This window comes from Nothobranchius furzeri, chromosome 3, assembly GCF_043380555.1.
Source record: "Nothobranchius furzeri strain GRZ-AD chromosome 3, NfurGRZ-RIMD1, whole genome shotgun sequence".
In the NCBI taxonomy this organism is placed as follows: domain Eukaryota; kingdom Metazoa; phylum Chordata; class Actinopteri; order Cyprinodontiformes; family Nothobranchiidae; genus Nothobranchius; species Nothobranchius furzeri.
The window spans coordinates 69,116,910-69,135,030 of record NC_091743.1 but is presented as its reverse complement, the minus strand read 5'-3'; the positions used below and the strand labels follow the sequence as shown (position 1 = coordinate 69,135,030).

Sequence of the window (18,121 nt, the reverse complement as noted above, 5' to 3'; positions counted from 1 at the left end):
AAGGTGGGCGGGGCTGTTATGGCCACCAGCCTGGCCTCTTCAGCTGCAGGAGCCAGGATCAGCCCGCCCCGGTGATCAGCCAGACACCGCCCCTCCTCCTTTCCTCCAGGCTGCTGAGGAGCACAGCTGAGCTGAATCTCTCGGACGACCCACACCTGGGATAAAATGGCTGTGCCTTCAGCAGTGCAGAGGTTCTGCTGTCCTCCAGGCCTCATTTTGTTTTCAACCCCTTTGTTTCTGATGAGTTTTAACTTTAATAGTTTAAACTCTGAGTGATCCAAAAGGATCTTTGTTTGACGTCAACTTGGTTGACCGTTTTAAGCTTAACATGGTAGTTTACCGACTTTGGGATTTAAAACACTCAGTGATTTCGTAGTGTGTTGGTTTTGATAATCAACTTGTGGATTTTGTAAACACCTTCAGTTTGGTAAAACTTTTAATATAAGTTTTAACCAGGTGTTTTTAATGTTGAAATTGGTCCTTTAAATGTTAACCCTTTTTTCTTTGGCATTATTTTAATAATGCTTTCCATCTGTTTGCACTTGTTTTTAGAACCTTTTATAAACAATTAAACCCATTTTAAACCCACAATTGTTTCCTATGTTACCCCCTCCACATTTTAACACCTCCTGTCGGGGACGTAACAGGGCCAAAACTGACAACTTTCCAAGTGACATGGAATAGAATGGCTCCATTTCCTGTCAGCGGCTAATGCAGGCCATGGGGGGTTCATGTTCTGCATGCATGTGAAAGTGACTGGTGGTATTTTCAACAAGTATTACATGGTTTCTATGGGAACCAGACCTTTAAAATGCAGTGCTCAGTTGTTTCCCAACAAACTAACTGAAACCAAAATTTTACAAAAATCCTCAGTAATTTTGAGGCTTTTTCTTCCAGTTCTCTTTTTTGTTGTTGTTTCCTGACAGCCATGTTTTCTTAGAGAACGTTCCCAATGAACTCCAGCAAGTAGAAGTAAACCGGAGACAACCGAGGCTAAATGTTTCAGACGTTGTTTTGTGATGAGTTATTCAGACTAAACACTGCCTGGAACTTCAAAAGCACAGATTAAACTTACTTTAATCTGCTGCAGGAGCTCTGGACATTTGTAAAAGGGTGTAAAAACTAAAAATGAGTCCAGATTTTTATTCTGATACTTTTCTACATGTGTATTACCAGTAAGTAGAGCTAAAGTTATTGATAAGTCCGTCAGGAACATCTAGTGCTGGACTCAGGAGACCTCTACCAGAAACAGTCTGGACTCAGTAGGCTGTCTTGTGATGTGCGCGTACACGTGGGTATGCTTTCAAAGCCCCATGATGCCAAACACGTCAACAGCTCTGCAGTAGCTGGGGAAACGAGTCACGTGGAACGTTCAGGGGAACCGGCTCTGAAAATCAGCTGATTGCAATGGGAAGGAACTCTTTACAAGGACGGAAGGAATGGACGGGCAGATGGCCGCTGCGTGACGTCATGACGAAGACACAATCTGATGTGAACCAACACACCGTCAGGAGGAAGAGCTGAGATAAGCTAGATGATCACAGCGATTGATCTGGTGTCAGTCAGTCCAAAGAAACAAATTACTCTTCTTACAAACTCGTGTTCTAGTCAGACCCTTCCTTAAATCACACAGAAACAGATCATTTCATTTGCTGAGTTTTAGTAGAGTAGCTGCTGTAAGAACTGGAACAAGCGAAACAAGAAAAACAAAATATCCAGAAAGAACAAAAAAAAGTCCAACAGATTTAAAAAAGAACAAGTTAAAAGCCTAAAACCCTTTTATAAATGGAATATTTGACAAATCACAGCAGCACAGCTGATTTGTGAATTCTGTACATCCTCCTGGTTAAATGGCTTTTATTTGATGCCTTCTAGAGTCCTACAACCCCCCAAGGCACTTCACAACACAATCAGTGATTCACCCATGCACACACCCATCAACTCCCTGGTTAGAGGGCACTACCTCGTGTTCAACAACTCCATCTGTTTCTAACAGCTCTGCCTCTGATAAGAGCCGGTGCGTCATCCTGGTGATCTCCATGTTTATGGTAGAATCAGCGGTTTGTGCCATTTGTTTATATTACCAAAATCTCACAAATTCACTTAAAAACAGTAAAAACTACAATAAATTTAATAAATTACAATAAAATAAATAAAATTTTTTAATTAGAACTAAAAAATTTTAAAAAGATTGATGAAAGGGCAAATGGGTCTGGAAAACACCTTTAACCTCATTTTAGATCGTCAATATTTACTGTGGCAGTCTTCAGTGGGAGTGTATTTTACAGACTAAGCAGTCATATCTGCAGGAAGTTGCAAAAAACCAAACAGGAAATTTAGTTGAGTAATCTCTCTTTACACAATGAATTTTTGACTTCTGCAATTAATTTTTACGTTGATTTAGGGCTGCTCAATTAATCGAATTTTAGTCCCAATTACCAGAGGTGGAAAGTAACGAATTACATTTACTCACGTTACTGTAATTGAGTAGTTTTGTGTATTTATAATTTTTAAGTCGTTTTTAAAAGCTGTACTTTTACTTTTACTTGAGTAAGTTTTAAAAAAAGAACTAATTCGCTACATTTTAAATCATATCCGTTACTGAGTAAAAATAAATTGTATGCTTAATAAATTAAAAATATTACGTGTAGCAGCGTCGGAACAGAAAGACACCTGCATGAGCGTCGCGTCTATACCAGAATGGGGAGTGGGGAATACACTTTTGATAATGAGGACAAACAGCCATTTTTACCGCAGTTTTGCTCAAAAACATCAGTTCAGTCCCTGTGATCCACTTGCTGTTTACCTCCTCTCTTCCTCCTCTCCTGTGGGTTGGAACCCGCACCTTCGTGTGACGTCATCAGAATTCCACTCGGTTCGGTAGCCAGACTTGATTCCGTGTTTGAAATGCGTTTCCCTACTGCTCCGCAAGGAAGCGGCAAAATAATGTTTAGCGCTCGTGAATTATCAGCGTTTTGCTCATAAAACAGAAGACCTGCAGGCCTCTGCGAGTTAAAACATCCTAATACTGTTCAGGTGTAAACATTGTGCTCCATCCCTGTGTTTGAACTCAGAAGTTGCTTCTTGATGCCACATATGTGATGATTTAGCTTGTTTCTTTATTTTACTCCAGAATAAGAGATTAAATTATTACAAAAGCAGTTCAGTGTAGTTAAATTAGTCATTCAAAAGATTCTAACATGCTGCAGTGTGTGTGTGTGTGTGTGTGTGTGTGTGTGTGTGTGTGTGTGTGTGTGTGTGTGTGTGTGTGTGTGTGTGTGTGTGTGTGTGTGACACATAGTACTGCATGAGACAGCGTGGTTTCATCAAATCCATGCATCTTGTTTCTTGGTTGAAGTAATAGTGAACAAAAATAACTTGTATTTCATAAATGGCATCTCAATGGTGTCGACGATAATGTTTTAACTTATCTTTGGTCTGGGAGGTGTAACTTATCATGGTACAAGCCTTTTAAAACATGTTAAAGTGTTAGAAGAGCAGATAAAAGCAAGAAATTAAAGTTCATGTTTGGAGACCAACCTTCACAGTTTGGAGGCTCACGCTGGTGAGGAGACACCATTAGTTCTAGTAACACCTGGGCTCCCAAGGTCTGTTCTGACAGGATGGACGTTACGGGACCCTTAAGGATTCCAGTTGGATGACTGGAGGATTATTTAGGAGGATTGCAATGAACAAACTGATTTCAGTGGTGAAGGGTTAAATGAGTGAGTGAACCCACTACCAAGGATGAACTCTGCTAACTTTAAAAGTCAGCTGCTCTAAATAAGCATGAAGGTCAGAGAGGAGCTCTAGGATGGACACGAATAAAAGGAACTGTAATGCAGAGGCAAAGTAGGGCAGGGCCAACGTTAGCAGCTGTCATACGGTCCGTTTGAAATGTTTGACTTTCATTTAGGGCTGCAACAAACGATTATTTGGATAATCGATTAATCGGATGGGGTCTCGACACGATTAATCGATTAATCGGATTACATGGGGAAATTTTTAAAAACTGTTAGGGAAATGTTATTTCTCTCCTTCCTTCACTTTATTTAACACAACATTATTAGAAAACAGTTCAATAGCAGAAAAACAACATGCCATCACCTAAATTGTCTTATAAGGTGTATAGACAGAGACCCTAAGCTACATCTATCTGTGACCTAAAATGCTTGGTCCAAGTTAAACAGCTTAAGGGCAATTTTCATCTGTTTTGTTTGATCTCATCTGTTGACATTTATTTTAAATGTAATTAAACATAGGCTGTGAATTAATCAAAATTGATCACTATTTCCAAAAATGACTGAAAAAATACCAAATAAAACAAAAGTAAATGAATGCCATCCTCCTTGCGATGATGCCCTGGGCAACTGCCATAAAGTCACATCAAGAAATGCTGCTGATCATTCCAATGATCCCAAATAGACTCACATTAGGCCACATGAAAGCAACTGAACCCAAAAATATATTAACCAGTATATAACTGCACTCTCACACAACACGCCTGCAGCAACAGTTAGGACTCCTCCCTCCCTTTTAAAAGCGTTTTTGCTTCCGAGGACATTGTGGTTGTAAAATGTGACGGCGGAACCAGGGCCAGATTAACACTTTGTTGTACCCTGGGCAACAATATTCAAGGGCTCCATCATCACGACCCAAGGATCACCATAATGTGGTCACATACAGAATATTTTACTGTAATATGCAGTAAATATACTCAATACTTTAATGCCTGACAACACGTAACCCGCCCAGAGTAACCTTTGACCCACCTCGTGTGGACTGACCAATGAGGAGGGGTCTTAACTTGAGGCCCTCTCTTCATTGGTCAGTCTGCATGAGACTGACTCTCAACTGACGTTCAGTCATAGGCAGCGAAGCGTCTCTGTGCAGCGCAAAAGCCCGGTTGGACAGTTTGTTTAATGTAGGGTGACCATATTTCCATTTCCAAACAAGAGGACAGGTGATCTGTGCCTATGACATCACACTATGGCAACGCCACACAAACCATGTTGGGACCCATTTTTTGTAAGAACTAAATTAATATCAGATTCTGCCAATAAAAGGGCTCTAAAACAACTCATATGTAAATATTTTGCATATTTAATGCAAAATCTAATTTTTCTGCTTTAGTGCTGCAACAAGGTTTTATTAATAATAAATTATTATACCTTTTGTTTTACTACAGCATCGGTAAGCTTCCTGTGCACAGATTATTAAGGATGCTTGTTTCAGCTGTGAGATTAGACGATAGGATCAATGAAAAAATAAGTTGTCACACACTCCATGGAAACTTTCAGAGAATCCACAGATAGTGGCTTTCAAATGGTTTTGTTACTTTTTGCAAGTTTATAAAAGAAGCAGATGAGACAGCATGTCTGATAATTTAGTTTTTCATCTGATAATATTAGAACATGTCAGTAATGTCTGAGGGGCTTTTATAAACACCATATAACTAACACTACTGGAGAGGGTATGAATTACACAGAGGCTTCTGGGGAGCCCAGTTATTGGGGGGGGGGGGGGGCATTTTGCCTTGGCCCCCAAAATGTCTTGAAACGGCCCTGGGTGTGTGACTGAGTTTTGAAGGTGATCTGAATTGTATCAGATGTATAAATATGACATGTGTAGAACTTATTGTTTTTTACTGGTAAAAACGTGTAGTGGAGATAAATCTACCTACATTTTACTTTTCAACACTTTGTTTTGTTTTCTTGTTTTTTTTTTAACTATTTTCCTGTCCTGTCTGTCTCTCATCTTCCTGCATCTCCTCTTAATTCTCCAGAAAATCTGTTGCCTGGATTCTTACCTTTTCACCTCATCAGTTACTTTTGAGCAGATCAAAGGGATCTCCTGACCGAAAAGCGCAGAGCGCGTTTTCGATGCTGCGTCAGTGAGGTGAAATCACCACAGCACAGATGATGAGCTCCGCAGTAGCGAGCTTCAGGCACAAATAAGACAGAAAATAGAGAACATGTGCGGACATGAACGATCGTATGCTAATTATAGTTTTTTGGTTGCGCCACTTTGAGAATGGACCGTGCGCTGGAAGCAGCTGCCTGGATCGCTGTGCAACAATGTGGAACCGGTTCGCAGCAGCGCAAGTCTGCCGGCTCTCCCTCGCGCTGATCTGCCGGTACCGGCTCTCCCTCACGCTGATCTGCGGCTCTCCCTCGAGCTGATCTGCCGGCTCCCCCTCGCGCTGATCTGCGGCTCTCCCTCGCGCTGATCTGCGGCTCTCCCTCGCGCTGATCTGCGGCTCTCCCTCGCGCTGATCAGACTTGCTCTGGTCTGCGCGCAACGGCGGGCGGGAAGGCGGGGCGCTTTTGGAAGAGTTGTGCGACACAACGAATCGATGACGCAATTTGTTGCCAACGCTTTTAGTAATCGATTTTCATCGAATTTATCGATTCGTTGTTGCAGCCCTACTTTCATTAGGCTTGTAATATGTGACAGGTTAGAGCACAGTCTCATGTTTGAGTTTTGTCAAGAAAATATGGAGATACCTCACACACTGATGGCATCTAAAAAAATTTTTTTTTCTCAAAATAAAGAATAATTTCAATCACTATTGAAATCTACAATCGTAGAAAAGCCACGTCCAATCAATGTGCACTTCCTGTTCTCACTGACTGGATAGAAATCGCTCCATCACACTGTGTGCGTGTGCGTGCGTGCGTGTGTGTGTGTGTGTTGTGAATTGGTGTTGTGATTTTGCACTACTTAGAAGTAGCCATCCTTACGCTGACAAAAATGTAACTAAGTAACTTTTACTTTGAGTATATTTTATTTACGATACTTTTTACTTTCACTTGAAGGGGCATTATGGAAGTTTGACAGCCAAAACATGTATAGAAATAATACATTTCTTCTTCATACATTCTCCTGCAATGCCCTGGTCCTGTAGAATGAGCCCTGGCATTTTTACTGTGATTGCCTGTTTTTCTGTAAAATCACAGAAAAAGAGAGCTGCTCAGGTCGAGCAGGCTGCTTCATGCGCGTTCACGCTCAGGCATAGCCCAAAGCATTTGCTATCCGTAGCTTTAGCAGCAGAGAGAGAGGCAGTGCCACTTTGTCGCTGTTCCCAACGCCTAGTGACAAAGCTAGCTACATTTCTGAGGACCCTTAGCTACATTCTGTAGAACTTTCTAGATATTTCCTGCAAATTAGCAACAAAATAGCCATTTTCGCTCCAAACCGATATTTGGTTTGACGTCGTTTCAGCTGTCATCAAGGACATAAATGTTACAGATACAAAAGACGTCACTGGTGCTTTAGCTCACCTAGTAAGGCGTCGGACTCCCGCGCAGAAGACCTGGGTTCGATTCTGGATGTACCTAGATTATTTAGTTTCTTTTTTACATTCATGGTATATTTTTTTACAGTAAGATGCCCAAATTTTTATTTGAGACTCGCCAAATGGCATTGAATTCACAGATAAAAAAAGATGTGGGTTCAACTTTCATTTCATTTTGGAACAATTATTTTTCAAGCAAGGGAAGGGAATGATCTGAGCATGCAGGAGGACCCATCTTAAACCTTTGTCGGCTGTGCTGAAGAGAAAGGTACAGAACCAAATGATTTCATTAATTAGTTGTGCGTTCTTCTGTCGCCTGTCCTACCCCCCCCCCCCCCACACACACACACACACACGCACACAGGACTGTCTCAGCTGTTATTTTTGTTAAGGAGTGTGCACGTACAGCATTCGCGCCTTGTGCACGAGCCTACTATTGAAGCTGCCATTACGCTTTTGGCCTGAGGGGGCAATCGCGAGCATAAAAATTCAAAAGTCCGTAAAGACCCTTTAAGTAAAAATTTAGGCAAGTACTTTTACTTGTACTTGAGTAAAAAATTATCAAAGTATTGGTACTCGTACTTAAGTAGGACATTTTAGTACTCTTTCCACCTCTTCATATTACGATCTGAGTTTTGAACGATTATAAAAACAAAACAAGCCGATTATTTGCTTCTCCCACTTGCGCTGCCCTGAGTAGCAAATGAAGCGTTGCTCCCACAGTGTTGCCAACTTAGCGACTTTGACGCTATTTCTAACAGCTTTTCAGACCCCCTTCTTGACTTTTAAAAATCTTAAAAGTACCTAGCGAACACCTCAGAAACATCTCTGGTAACCCTTAGCTACTTTCTGGATAACTGTCGTTGACATTTCCTGCAGGTTAGCTAAACACTCCGCCTGTGCACCAGACCATTCTTCAGGACATTAGGAAAGGGAATGATGTAGTGATGTGTCAGTCGCTAAAGAAACGGCTCTCAAGAGCCGGCTCCCTGTTGCATTAACCAGAGTGAGTGACACACACTGTACCTGCGGGCTCCTGAGCCGCGAAAACAGCTAAATGTGCACGTGCAGCACGCTAAACACACGTGCCGCTTGCCCCCGATTGCTGTGAGACCGGGTTGGGGGGTGGGGGGTGCAGCTGTGGTTGGGACAATTATTACATTAACTGATAAATAGTTTATAAATGAGGTAGAAATAGATAGAAATAAGTTCCTCATGCTGATAAACAATAACTAATCTCTCTGAGGACACGGTGCTGGTGCACTCTCCTACAGCACCTTGACACGACTAAATAAATGCTATGCAACATTTTGTGAACATCAATTTATATGCATTTATTTGTTATAAATGCCACTGTATAATTCTCACTGTCAGTACTTGCAAGATAATGGTATTTGGGTCTGTACTGATTAGATTTAAATGAGGTCTATAGCCCTTGGGTCATAAACTATGAGCTATAAGTATATTGGTCTTTTTATACTGGGAAACAGGAGTTATTTTAGTGATCATCTTGTTCTTATTTATTTTTGTCCTGATTGTGCCCTGAGCAATTTTATGACCAAATAAAAACAACATTAATTGAAAAATCGTCTTAAATAATCGAGATCTCAATTTCAGTCACAATAATCGTGATTATTATTTTTGCCATAATCGAGCAGCCCTACGTTGATGCAACAAAAATTACCAGGAAGAGATGGGAAAAATGACAGCCTCTCAAACTGTGCTCCAGTCCAGCTGTCAGAAATATGTTTTTAAATACAACTTTGTGTGTCCTTATTTTAACGTCTAGGATTGTTTCCCTCTGAAGAAATGACTGATTGACACACATAAGACAAAAAAAGTTGAGGAACTAACATCAGGATACAGACAGCATTTTCGGCATCTGGTTTGTTGTGACAACGTAGTGTTTCAGCGTCTTTCAAGTCATCAATTCAAACTTTATTTGTAAAGCACATTTCTATGGCAACAACCATTGCTCCAAAGTGCACAGAACAGTACAATAAAACATTCATTAAACTAAGAGAATAAACCATGCTAAAATCTAAATATTTATCAGACTAAAAACTAGAAATTAAAATAAGAGACTAAAATACATAAGAACAGACCTAATTACATAAAAACAACATTCAAATTTGTAACCATACTTATGTTACTAAACACCAGAGCAAACCAATGCATTTTTAAATGCACTTTAAACAGGGACGTAGTTGTAGCTGTCCTAACTTCTAAAGGCAAGCTATTCCACAGTGAATGGGTCGTCACAGAGAAAGGTTTTTAACCTCAATCTGCGGGAAGCCCGCTGATCTAAGCAATCTGATCAAACATAGGGTTGAATACGGTCTCACAAATATGTAGGAGCCAACCCGTTAAGACATTTAAATACCAGCAGTGATATCTTATAGTCTCAGACTCAGCTGATGAGTCAGAAACAACCCTCAAAATTCCAAATGCAGACTGACAACATGAAGAAAGATGTCCAAAAACTAACCAAAGTACAATGATTTCTGGTTTTCACTCATTCAGTTGGGAGAAATTGGTTTGTAGGATGTGGTCCAACTACAGGGGGATCACACTCCTGTAAAGTCTATTCAAGGGTTCTGGAGAGGAGGGTCCGGCGGATTGTCGAATCTCAGATTCATGTTGAGCAATGTGGTTTTCGTCCTGGCCATGGAACACTGGACCGGCTCTATACCCTTAGGGGGCTCGTGGAGGGTGCGTGAGAGTTTGAATTTGGAGAAGACATTCAGCCACGTCCCTCGGGGGGGGGGGGGGGGGGGGGGGGCTATGGGGAGTACTCTGGAAGTATGGGGTAACAGGCCCTCTGATATGGGGTGTTAGGTCCCTATATGACCGGTGTCAGAGCCTGGTCTGCATTGCGGGCAGTAAGTCGGGCTCATTTCCAGTGAGAGCTGGACTCCGCCAAGGCTGCCCTTTGTCATCGATTCTGTTCATTACTTTTATGGACAGGATTTCCAGGTCAGCCAAGGTGTTGAGGGGATCTGTTTTGGTGGCCTAAGGATCAGGTCTTTGCTTTTTGCAGAAGATGTGGTCCTGATGGCTTCATCAGAACATGATCTCTGGCTCTCAATGGAGTGGGTTGCAGCCGAGTGTGAAGCAGCTGGGATGAGAATCAGCTCCTCTAAATTCGAGACCATGGTCTTGAGTTGGAAGAGAGTAAAATGTCTTCTCTGGGTCAGGGATGAGGCCCTTAAGGAAGACCCAGGACAAACTGGAGAGACGATGTCTCACGGCTGGCTAGGGACCGCCTTAGGATTGCCCCAGAGCAGCTGGCCCAAGTGGGGAGAGGGAAGTCTGGACCTCACTTCTCAGGCTACTGCCCCCCGTGACCTAACCCCAGATAAGCAGCCGAAAATGGATGGATAAAAATGAAGGAGAGATTTCTTGGAAGATCTCTTAGCGCAATCTGTAACACAATTTGCCCTCTTGAGGGTTTCCCCCAGTGCCTTATAAGTCTGGTAGGCCGCCAGGCTTTGCTTGGTCACCCACCAGGTTAAGCGTCTCCCCGGCCCCATCTTCTCCACTGTCATGGACGTGGCACGGCAGCGAAACTACCCACGTGCCCCTCCTCTGCTGTCACTGACGAAAAACTGTAGTGGAGTGATCCATGCACACCCTCCCACTCTCACAAATGAGAAACTGTAGCGTAACGATCCTTTTTCCACTTTCTTTCCGCTCTCCTACATTTGTATCTAAGAGCAAGTACATTTTCATTCATTCATTCATTGTTTATTACTTAACTTTACATACTGCAGTTTCCATGGAGCAACAGAGTCCAGCACTACCATGCATGTAGAGTTGAAACGGTGTAACAGCTCAACAGGGGTAAAATTGCTGTAACACTCGCCATTCTGGGACAGAAGCGCTGAAAGCATCAGGTGTTGCAGTGCTAATAGTGCGCACCCACTTTGCAGGAAAGCATGGTTTAGATTTAATACAGAGCAGCCTTACAGAAACATAACAGCAAAATAACCCGTGAAGAATAGGTTACAAATGTAGATACATTTATGTCTAAACCCCTTTACAAGATCATGTTCCAACTCGTGAAGGAGCCTAACAGATAGTGTAAGGCTAAAACAGTCAACAAGGCTGAGAAGATCTCTTTCCCTCACCACAGAAGCATTACAGTGTAAACCGGCGGCTACATAACCATGAATGGACCCACCAGACCGGTTCTGGCTCACAGTCTCCTGTGCACATGAAATCAGGCAGGAGGGGAGAGGACGGCGTGTTTTACATGATGCCAGGACTGCTCAGAGCTACAAGTGTGAGGCTAACAAGCAGCTGTTCTCTCTTTGGGTTTTCCGTCACACTCAGCAGCTGACAGGTGGAAGAAGCTGACAGAAAGGATGATGGAGGAGGAGGAGGAGACAGCTGTTCAAACGCACTACAGATATAACACACACATGTGCACATTTGCACACGTACATAAACACAGAAAACAGAGGAATGTGCTTGTCAACATGCAGCGTGGAGGCCCTGACAGGTATCTGCCTACTAATCCAGATACAGACCGAAACACACCGTTAGTATAAACCCCGCCAGTCTTCACAAATCCTGTTTAACATGTGGGAGTTACAAATATCCACATTTATTGATTTTCCATCATGTACTTCATGGTTTTAAGTCAAAAATATCATCAGGGACACACTAGTGATAAAAAAGTCACCTAAAAGAAGTTAATCAAGAGTCTCTGACTGGTTTCAGATTTATTTATTCTGATATGATTCTGATAAAATAAGCTTTTGATAAACTAAACGATTCAGCATTTTCCTTTCAGATTCAACCATCTGAGGATTTCAGCAGTTAGTCATTTATTTAACTGATTTACTTGCATTAAAAGTGTGCACACGTACATTAATGAGCAGTTCAGCCAGCTGCAAATGTCTCACTCTATAAATTCAAACTAATCATTTTAAATTTAGCACAAATATTTAGGTATAAGGTTGTAACTTTGCTGGTTTTGAATCCTGGAAATCTGCTTTACATCTCTTGTGTTTCCACACAGAAAGCTGAAACCGAACAATGAAAATAAGCTGCTGAACGTTTCATCGTTATACCCTGAAGTGAAGTCGTGTGCTGCCTGCAGAATCCGATCTGAAGTTCCCCAAGGCTGCTTATTTCCCCGCCTGGCTGTAAAATTCATGAGTAATTTCAGTCTGAGTTTTGTGCCGACCATTACATCTCTATGGGTTTCTTTTCTGATAAACGCTGCCTGAACCGACTCGGGAACCCATCAGAGCAGATCAGCTGAGGCTTCCGTGGATGGAAACGGCCATGAGACAACTCCCACTCACTTGTTACTCAATTTGTTTTTAAATAACCAACTGATTTATGTGTTATATAATGAGAGGAGGTGCTGCAGCTCTGGATGCTGGTTTAAATCCCTCTGCATCAACATAAATACTTTATCTGAACATGACGGGGTGCAGAAACAACAGAATAGATTTATTTTTTTTTATTCTGGAAAGTCTGACCCAATAATGCGAGAGTAAATCACATATGTTTCAACATTCATACAGATTACTCATTATTCTGCGTAAAAAGCATTTCCCTGTTTTTTCAGGTGGTCAAATAAATTAAGGATCTTACGGCCGTTCTTCAGTAAACGTGATGTGCAAAAATATCGATACACTGAAATATCAGTTATTTGTGTTGTGATACTGAATCAATATTTAAAATCAGCACACAGATTTTTTTATTGATACTTTACATACAAACGTTTGTGACATTTCTTTTGTGTGACGCAATTCAAAATCTGACTGCTAGGTGGCAGCAGCTTTTACTGCCCTCATTCTGATGGAACAAAAGGATCTCGCGATAATCCTGGATGCATTTTGAAGCGTCTGAAATTAGCGTTTAAATTAGGTCTAAAAAATTGCTAATTTCGTCTGGCTTTTCCTATCGCCCTACATCGTATTGTGGTCAGGGTTATCGTCTCCCTGTGCTGTGATATAATCTGCCTGGCCAAAAAAAAAGGTCTCCACCTGGATTCAACTAAGCAAATGGGTACAAACCTCCTATTGGATGATATTACTGCATGGGCGATAATCTTTCAGCTGGCAACAAGTAACTTAACCCCAACTGGTATAAAAAACGAGTGTGTGAAAGCTGGAGCGTGGGACTGATAGGCGGATTGGTGCTGCAGTGATGCTGGCGTTGTACCGCTCTGTCGTGGTGAAGAGAGAGCTAAGCTGGAAGGCAAAGCTCTCTTTTTACCGATCGATCTACGTTCCTAACCTCACCTATGGTCACAAGCTTTGGGTAGTGACCGAAAGACCAAGATCGCGGATACAAGCGGCCAAAAGGAGTTTTCTCTGCAGGGTGGCTGGGCTCTACCTTAGAGATAGGGTGAGAAGCTGGGTAAACTGGGAGGGGCTCAGAGTAGACCCGCTGCTCCTCCATATTGTAATGAGACAGTTGAAGTGTCTCGGACATCTGATTAGGATGCATCCTGGTCGCCTCCCTGGTGAGGTTTTCCAGGCTCGTCCAACTGGAAGCAGACTTAAAGGAAGACCGAGGACACACTGGAGGAACTACGTTTCTCAGCTGGCCAGGGAACGCCTTAGGATTCCCCCGGGGGAGCTGGTCCGAGTGGTTGGGAAGAGGGACGTATGGGCCTCTCGACTTAGGCTGCTGCCCCGGCTTATTCTAATTCAGATTAATTCTTTTCACCTGGCTGTAAATCTGGTAAAATATTTCATATTAAAATCACATATTAGTTTAGAAAACATACGACAGAGCATGATCAATGGTCTTACACCTTACAAAAACATGTCAGAAACAGCAAACGAACACCGCTGTTGATAAAACATGTAGACTTATGTCGGCACTGGTTTATCCAACCTCTCATCTGCTGGTTCCTGCGAGCTGACAGAAGCTGTCAGGTTTAAGAACACTTCAGCCATTACTAATAAAACCAATGCCAGCCCCCAGCGGAGCTTTAAAATTAATTGCTAATTGTTTTACACGTAGAAATGACCCAAAAAGAGTTAAACATGACAGAAAGCCTGGTCGTGTTTTCCATTAACTCTGCTGCAACACTTCATAATAATATTATGAAGAATACTTCCAATATTCATTAGGTCCTAAACAGTTATTAAATATGCATCAACACCCGCCGGAGGGAAATGTTTAAAACCACGTGGAGTTGGATGATGTCTTTCCCCAAAGGAACCAGCTATCCTATGGATCCGTATGGAGAAGAGGAAGATGTGCAAGAAAAAATAAAGTAGAAAAATATCTTCAAAGTGCCAAAGTAACCCTGGCAGGAACAAAAGAAGATGATGATGCCGTTTACTGAGAAAGAGGCTTGGAAATTTTCCTGGAACATTTCCTCCTCCAGTAGCACAAAGCCTAAATGATTCTGCAAGGTTTGGTTCCATAAATGAGGTCTGCTCAGAAGGAAAACTAAGCCATTTTATTTATAAAGAAAACAGATTTAAAGTGAAAGATAACAAAAAGGGCAGGCAATAAGGGGCCCACACATTCAAAGGGAAAACACTCTTTACTTCACTTACTTCACTGAATGCTGGCTGACTGGTGATTCTATGATCAGGCGTGATGCTCACAGCTATAATAATGACAGCTTGGAGAGAAAGTTGGTTGTCCTATTGAAGCTCACTCATGGTTGTACTTCTGGTAATCTTTCTACCTAAACGACCTTTAGACACAGATTAAAGCCCCAGCAGATTTAGCAGACTCACAGTGACGCCTCACAAAGCAGGGCGTCAGCAGACCTCACAAGAACTGTTTGTGTGTGTGTGTGTGTGTGTGTGTGTGTGCGTGCGTGCGTGCGTGCGTGCGTGCGTGTGTGTGTCTTACTCACCTCTAGCCCCAGTTGCCATGTCTGCCACCTTCTGAAAAGCATCTAAGAAGGCTCCCGTCACCACAATGGTCGTCCTGAAAATCAGACAAAACACTTGTTAAAGATCACCTAAACCTTTTAAATTTTACTTATTTTTAAATCAATTATGAGTAAAAAATCTCCCACAACTCACGCTGCCCCTGTCTTTATGCAGTTTATTAATGAGTAAACCATAATTCTTGGCCAAACCAATGATTGCTTGGTATAAATATGTAGGAAATGATCAAGGTGAATGATTTCTGAGGAACCCTGTCCCCCTCCCCTCCAGCGCACACACACACACCACAACTCAGACAAAACATTTAAAATGTTCCGGACACACTAATCGCTCGTTTCCTGATGCAGACTGATATCCGGTCTATAAAGGATCCTTTCCTATCACAACCGATGACGCTTTTTTAAAACATAATTTGAATGAGTTCTCAGGAGGAAATGTTCCGACAGCTGATCTGACTAATCAGGATCAAACTTCCTTGTTATGTTTCACGTCACCATCTTTGATACAAAGCACAAACAAGTTGATAAAAGAAAAGAGCAACAGCTCTACATGAATAAACCTGGACTCTGATTACACTGGAGGACTTTTATTTTGAAGGACACATGAAAGGCTTACTCCTTCAAAGGCGGTGAAACTAGAAACCTTAGGGGGGACACATGATCTTCATCAATGGTCCTTTTGTCTGTGTGTGCGTGTGTGTTGTGAGTGTGTGTGTGATTGCACAGTTATAATGCTTGGCTGGTAAAACACACACACACACACACACACACACACACACACACACACACACACACACACACACACACACACACACACACCTGACAGCAGTGTCACCTGATCTTATGTTTTCAGGAGTACTAACCCTGCGTGCGTGCGTGCCTGTGTTAGACCTCAGTAGAAATTATCTTTCACAAACTAAAAGTTCCCTCTCAGGCTCCATATTCTTCATGTATTTTTTCTACAGCTCTGATGTAATCATCAAAACTCCACATGATGCTGTGCGAACGACGAGCTCCAGGCTGAAAAGGTTTCTTAACTAAAACTTGCTGTTTATCTTTGAGGCTCCAGGTGTTTAACACAAAAAAGTTTCCTGAAGTCGTGAATTGGGGCTGCAACAACGAATCGATAAAATCAATAAAGATCAATGAAGAAATGCGTTGGCAAAACATTTCTTTAAACTTTTCTTCGTGTCATGCAAACTTTTTGCAACAGTCAATGTGTGCAGCTCCTCTGTATACGGCAGCAGAGCAGACCGAGGCAGACCAGAACGAGAGAGGCATACATGTCGCACGTGCAATGAAAAAAACTTGTGTGCAACAAACTATTTTTTGACATAGCACTCGTGTGACATCTTTCCAAGTTTATTTCCCCAGAATTTTATTAAACAAAGGTAAGTTGCTTCCTATTGTGTAAGGAGGATGCTTTTTACTGGCGCACAATGTGCTAATTTATGTACTATGGGGGAAAACAGAGAAACCAGCAAAGACACAAAGGCAGAAACAGTCCAAAGTTTGGGATCAAAAGTGCAACTACGGGCAGATTAGCTAATGCTAGCCAGTAGCAGGCTCAACAAGTGGGGTTCCAAAAAAACATGATGGTCGTGAAGCTGAGAATATCTAAACTCTACAAGCAGAAGTCCCAATCTTCCTGTTTATTCTTGGCTCTCCATATCTCTTTTTTTAAAGAAAAAGTTCTAAAAGTTAGGTTTGGTGTGTTTGTTTTGCTAACTTTTATTCTTTTTCTTTCTTTTATGTGTGGGGGTGTCACGGCTGCCAGCCTTGAGTGAGGAGCAGGAGCCAAGATCACCAAGCTCCAGTGAATCAGCCTGACACCGCCCCTCCTTCTCCTCTCTACCGGGCTGCTGAGGAGCACAGCTGAACTGAATCTACCTGATGAAGCACACACCTGCATAAAAGGGCTGTGCCTTCAGCAGTCTGAGAGGCAGCAGTGCAGGGGTTCTGCTGTCCTCCTGGTTTTTGTGTGTTTTCAACCCCATTCGTTTAGACACATTTGGATTTGTTGGAGTTTTAAACTGTGATAGTTTTAACTCTTTGGATTGGATGGTCCAGGGGGATCTTTGTGTGCTCGTTTTTTTTTTTTTTTGTAAAGGTTAACTTGGTTTGTGCAATTTTACTGACTTCGGTTTTAAACACCTTCGTGTGGGTAAAGCTTTTAAAATAAGCTTTTACCAGGTGTTTAAATCAGTAAATTGTTTGGGACTTTTATCAACTTTGGGCTTTTGGAACACCTTCATTTCGGTAAACTTTCAAAATAAGTTTCTACCAGGTGTTTTTATAGTTAATAATTTGTGATGTTAACCTTTTAGAGAAATCTATTTGCTTGTGTTTTAATACCTTTTGAACGAATAAACCCATTTTAAACTCCGCCGCCAGTTCTTATGTTACCCCCATCCTTCACATTTTTACCAACACATGTCGGGGATGTAACATAAATGGAGCAGAACCACTGCAGGATTATGGCAAGCTATTGTAGCATGCAAATCACAAACCTGTCTATCTGTGAACATAATTTAAATTGGATTATTGCTAACCCATACATAATAGATATGTCACCATTACATTTTTAACAGTAGAAATTAATTATTAGCATTTCCAGTAGCTTACTACTGAAGATGTTAATGAAATACATAAAATTTTACTGATCATTGTTTAATTCTAGATATACTGAGGTGATAGCATGTTTGTTTGCATACTATTAAGCTGTTTTCTAATCATGTTCTGTTGTTAAAGGAAGGAGAGAAAAAATGTTTCCCTAGCAGTTTCTAAATTTGCCCATTTAATCCGATTCAATGATCCAAATAAGCGTTTGTTGCAGCCTTATTGTGAATAGTTGTCCATCATCAAATAATCAGTTTTCTCTTTGGACAAAGTTTAGTTTTAAACCAGATATTAATGAGATGAGGAGAAGCCATGTTTGCTGC

At 41.6% G+C, this 18,121-nt stretch overlaps 1 protein-coding gene across 5 annotated transcripts in view; it reads right to left on the bottom strand.

The window, feature by feature from the left end:
- The window catches only part of mtss1 (MTSS I-BAR domain containing 1), a 73,343-nt gene that overhangs the window by 20,478 nt on the left and 34,744 nt on the right, over positions 1 to 18,121 (bottom strand). For all 5 annotated transcript variants that reach the window (XM_054731324.2, XM_054731327.2, XM_054731338.2 and 2 more), the window contains one exon: positions 15,144 to 15,217. In XM_054731324.2, coding sequence (XP_054587299.2) covers positions 15,144 to 15,217 — 74 coding nt within the window. The remainder of the gene's footprint in view (positions 1 to 15,143; positions 15,218 to 18,121) is intronic.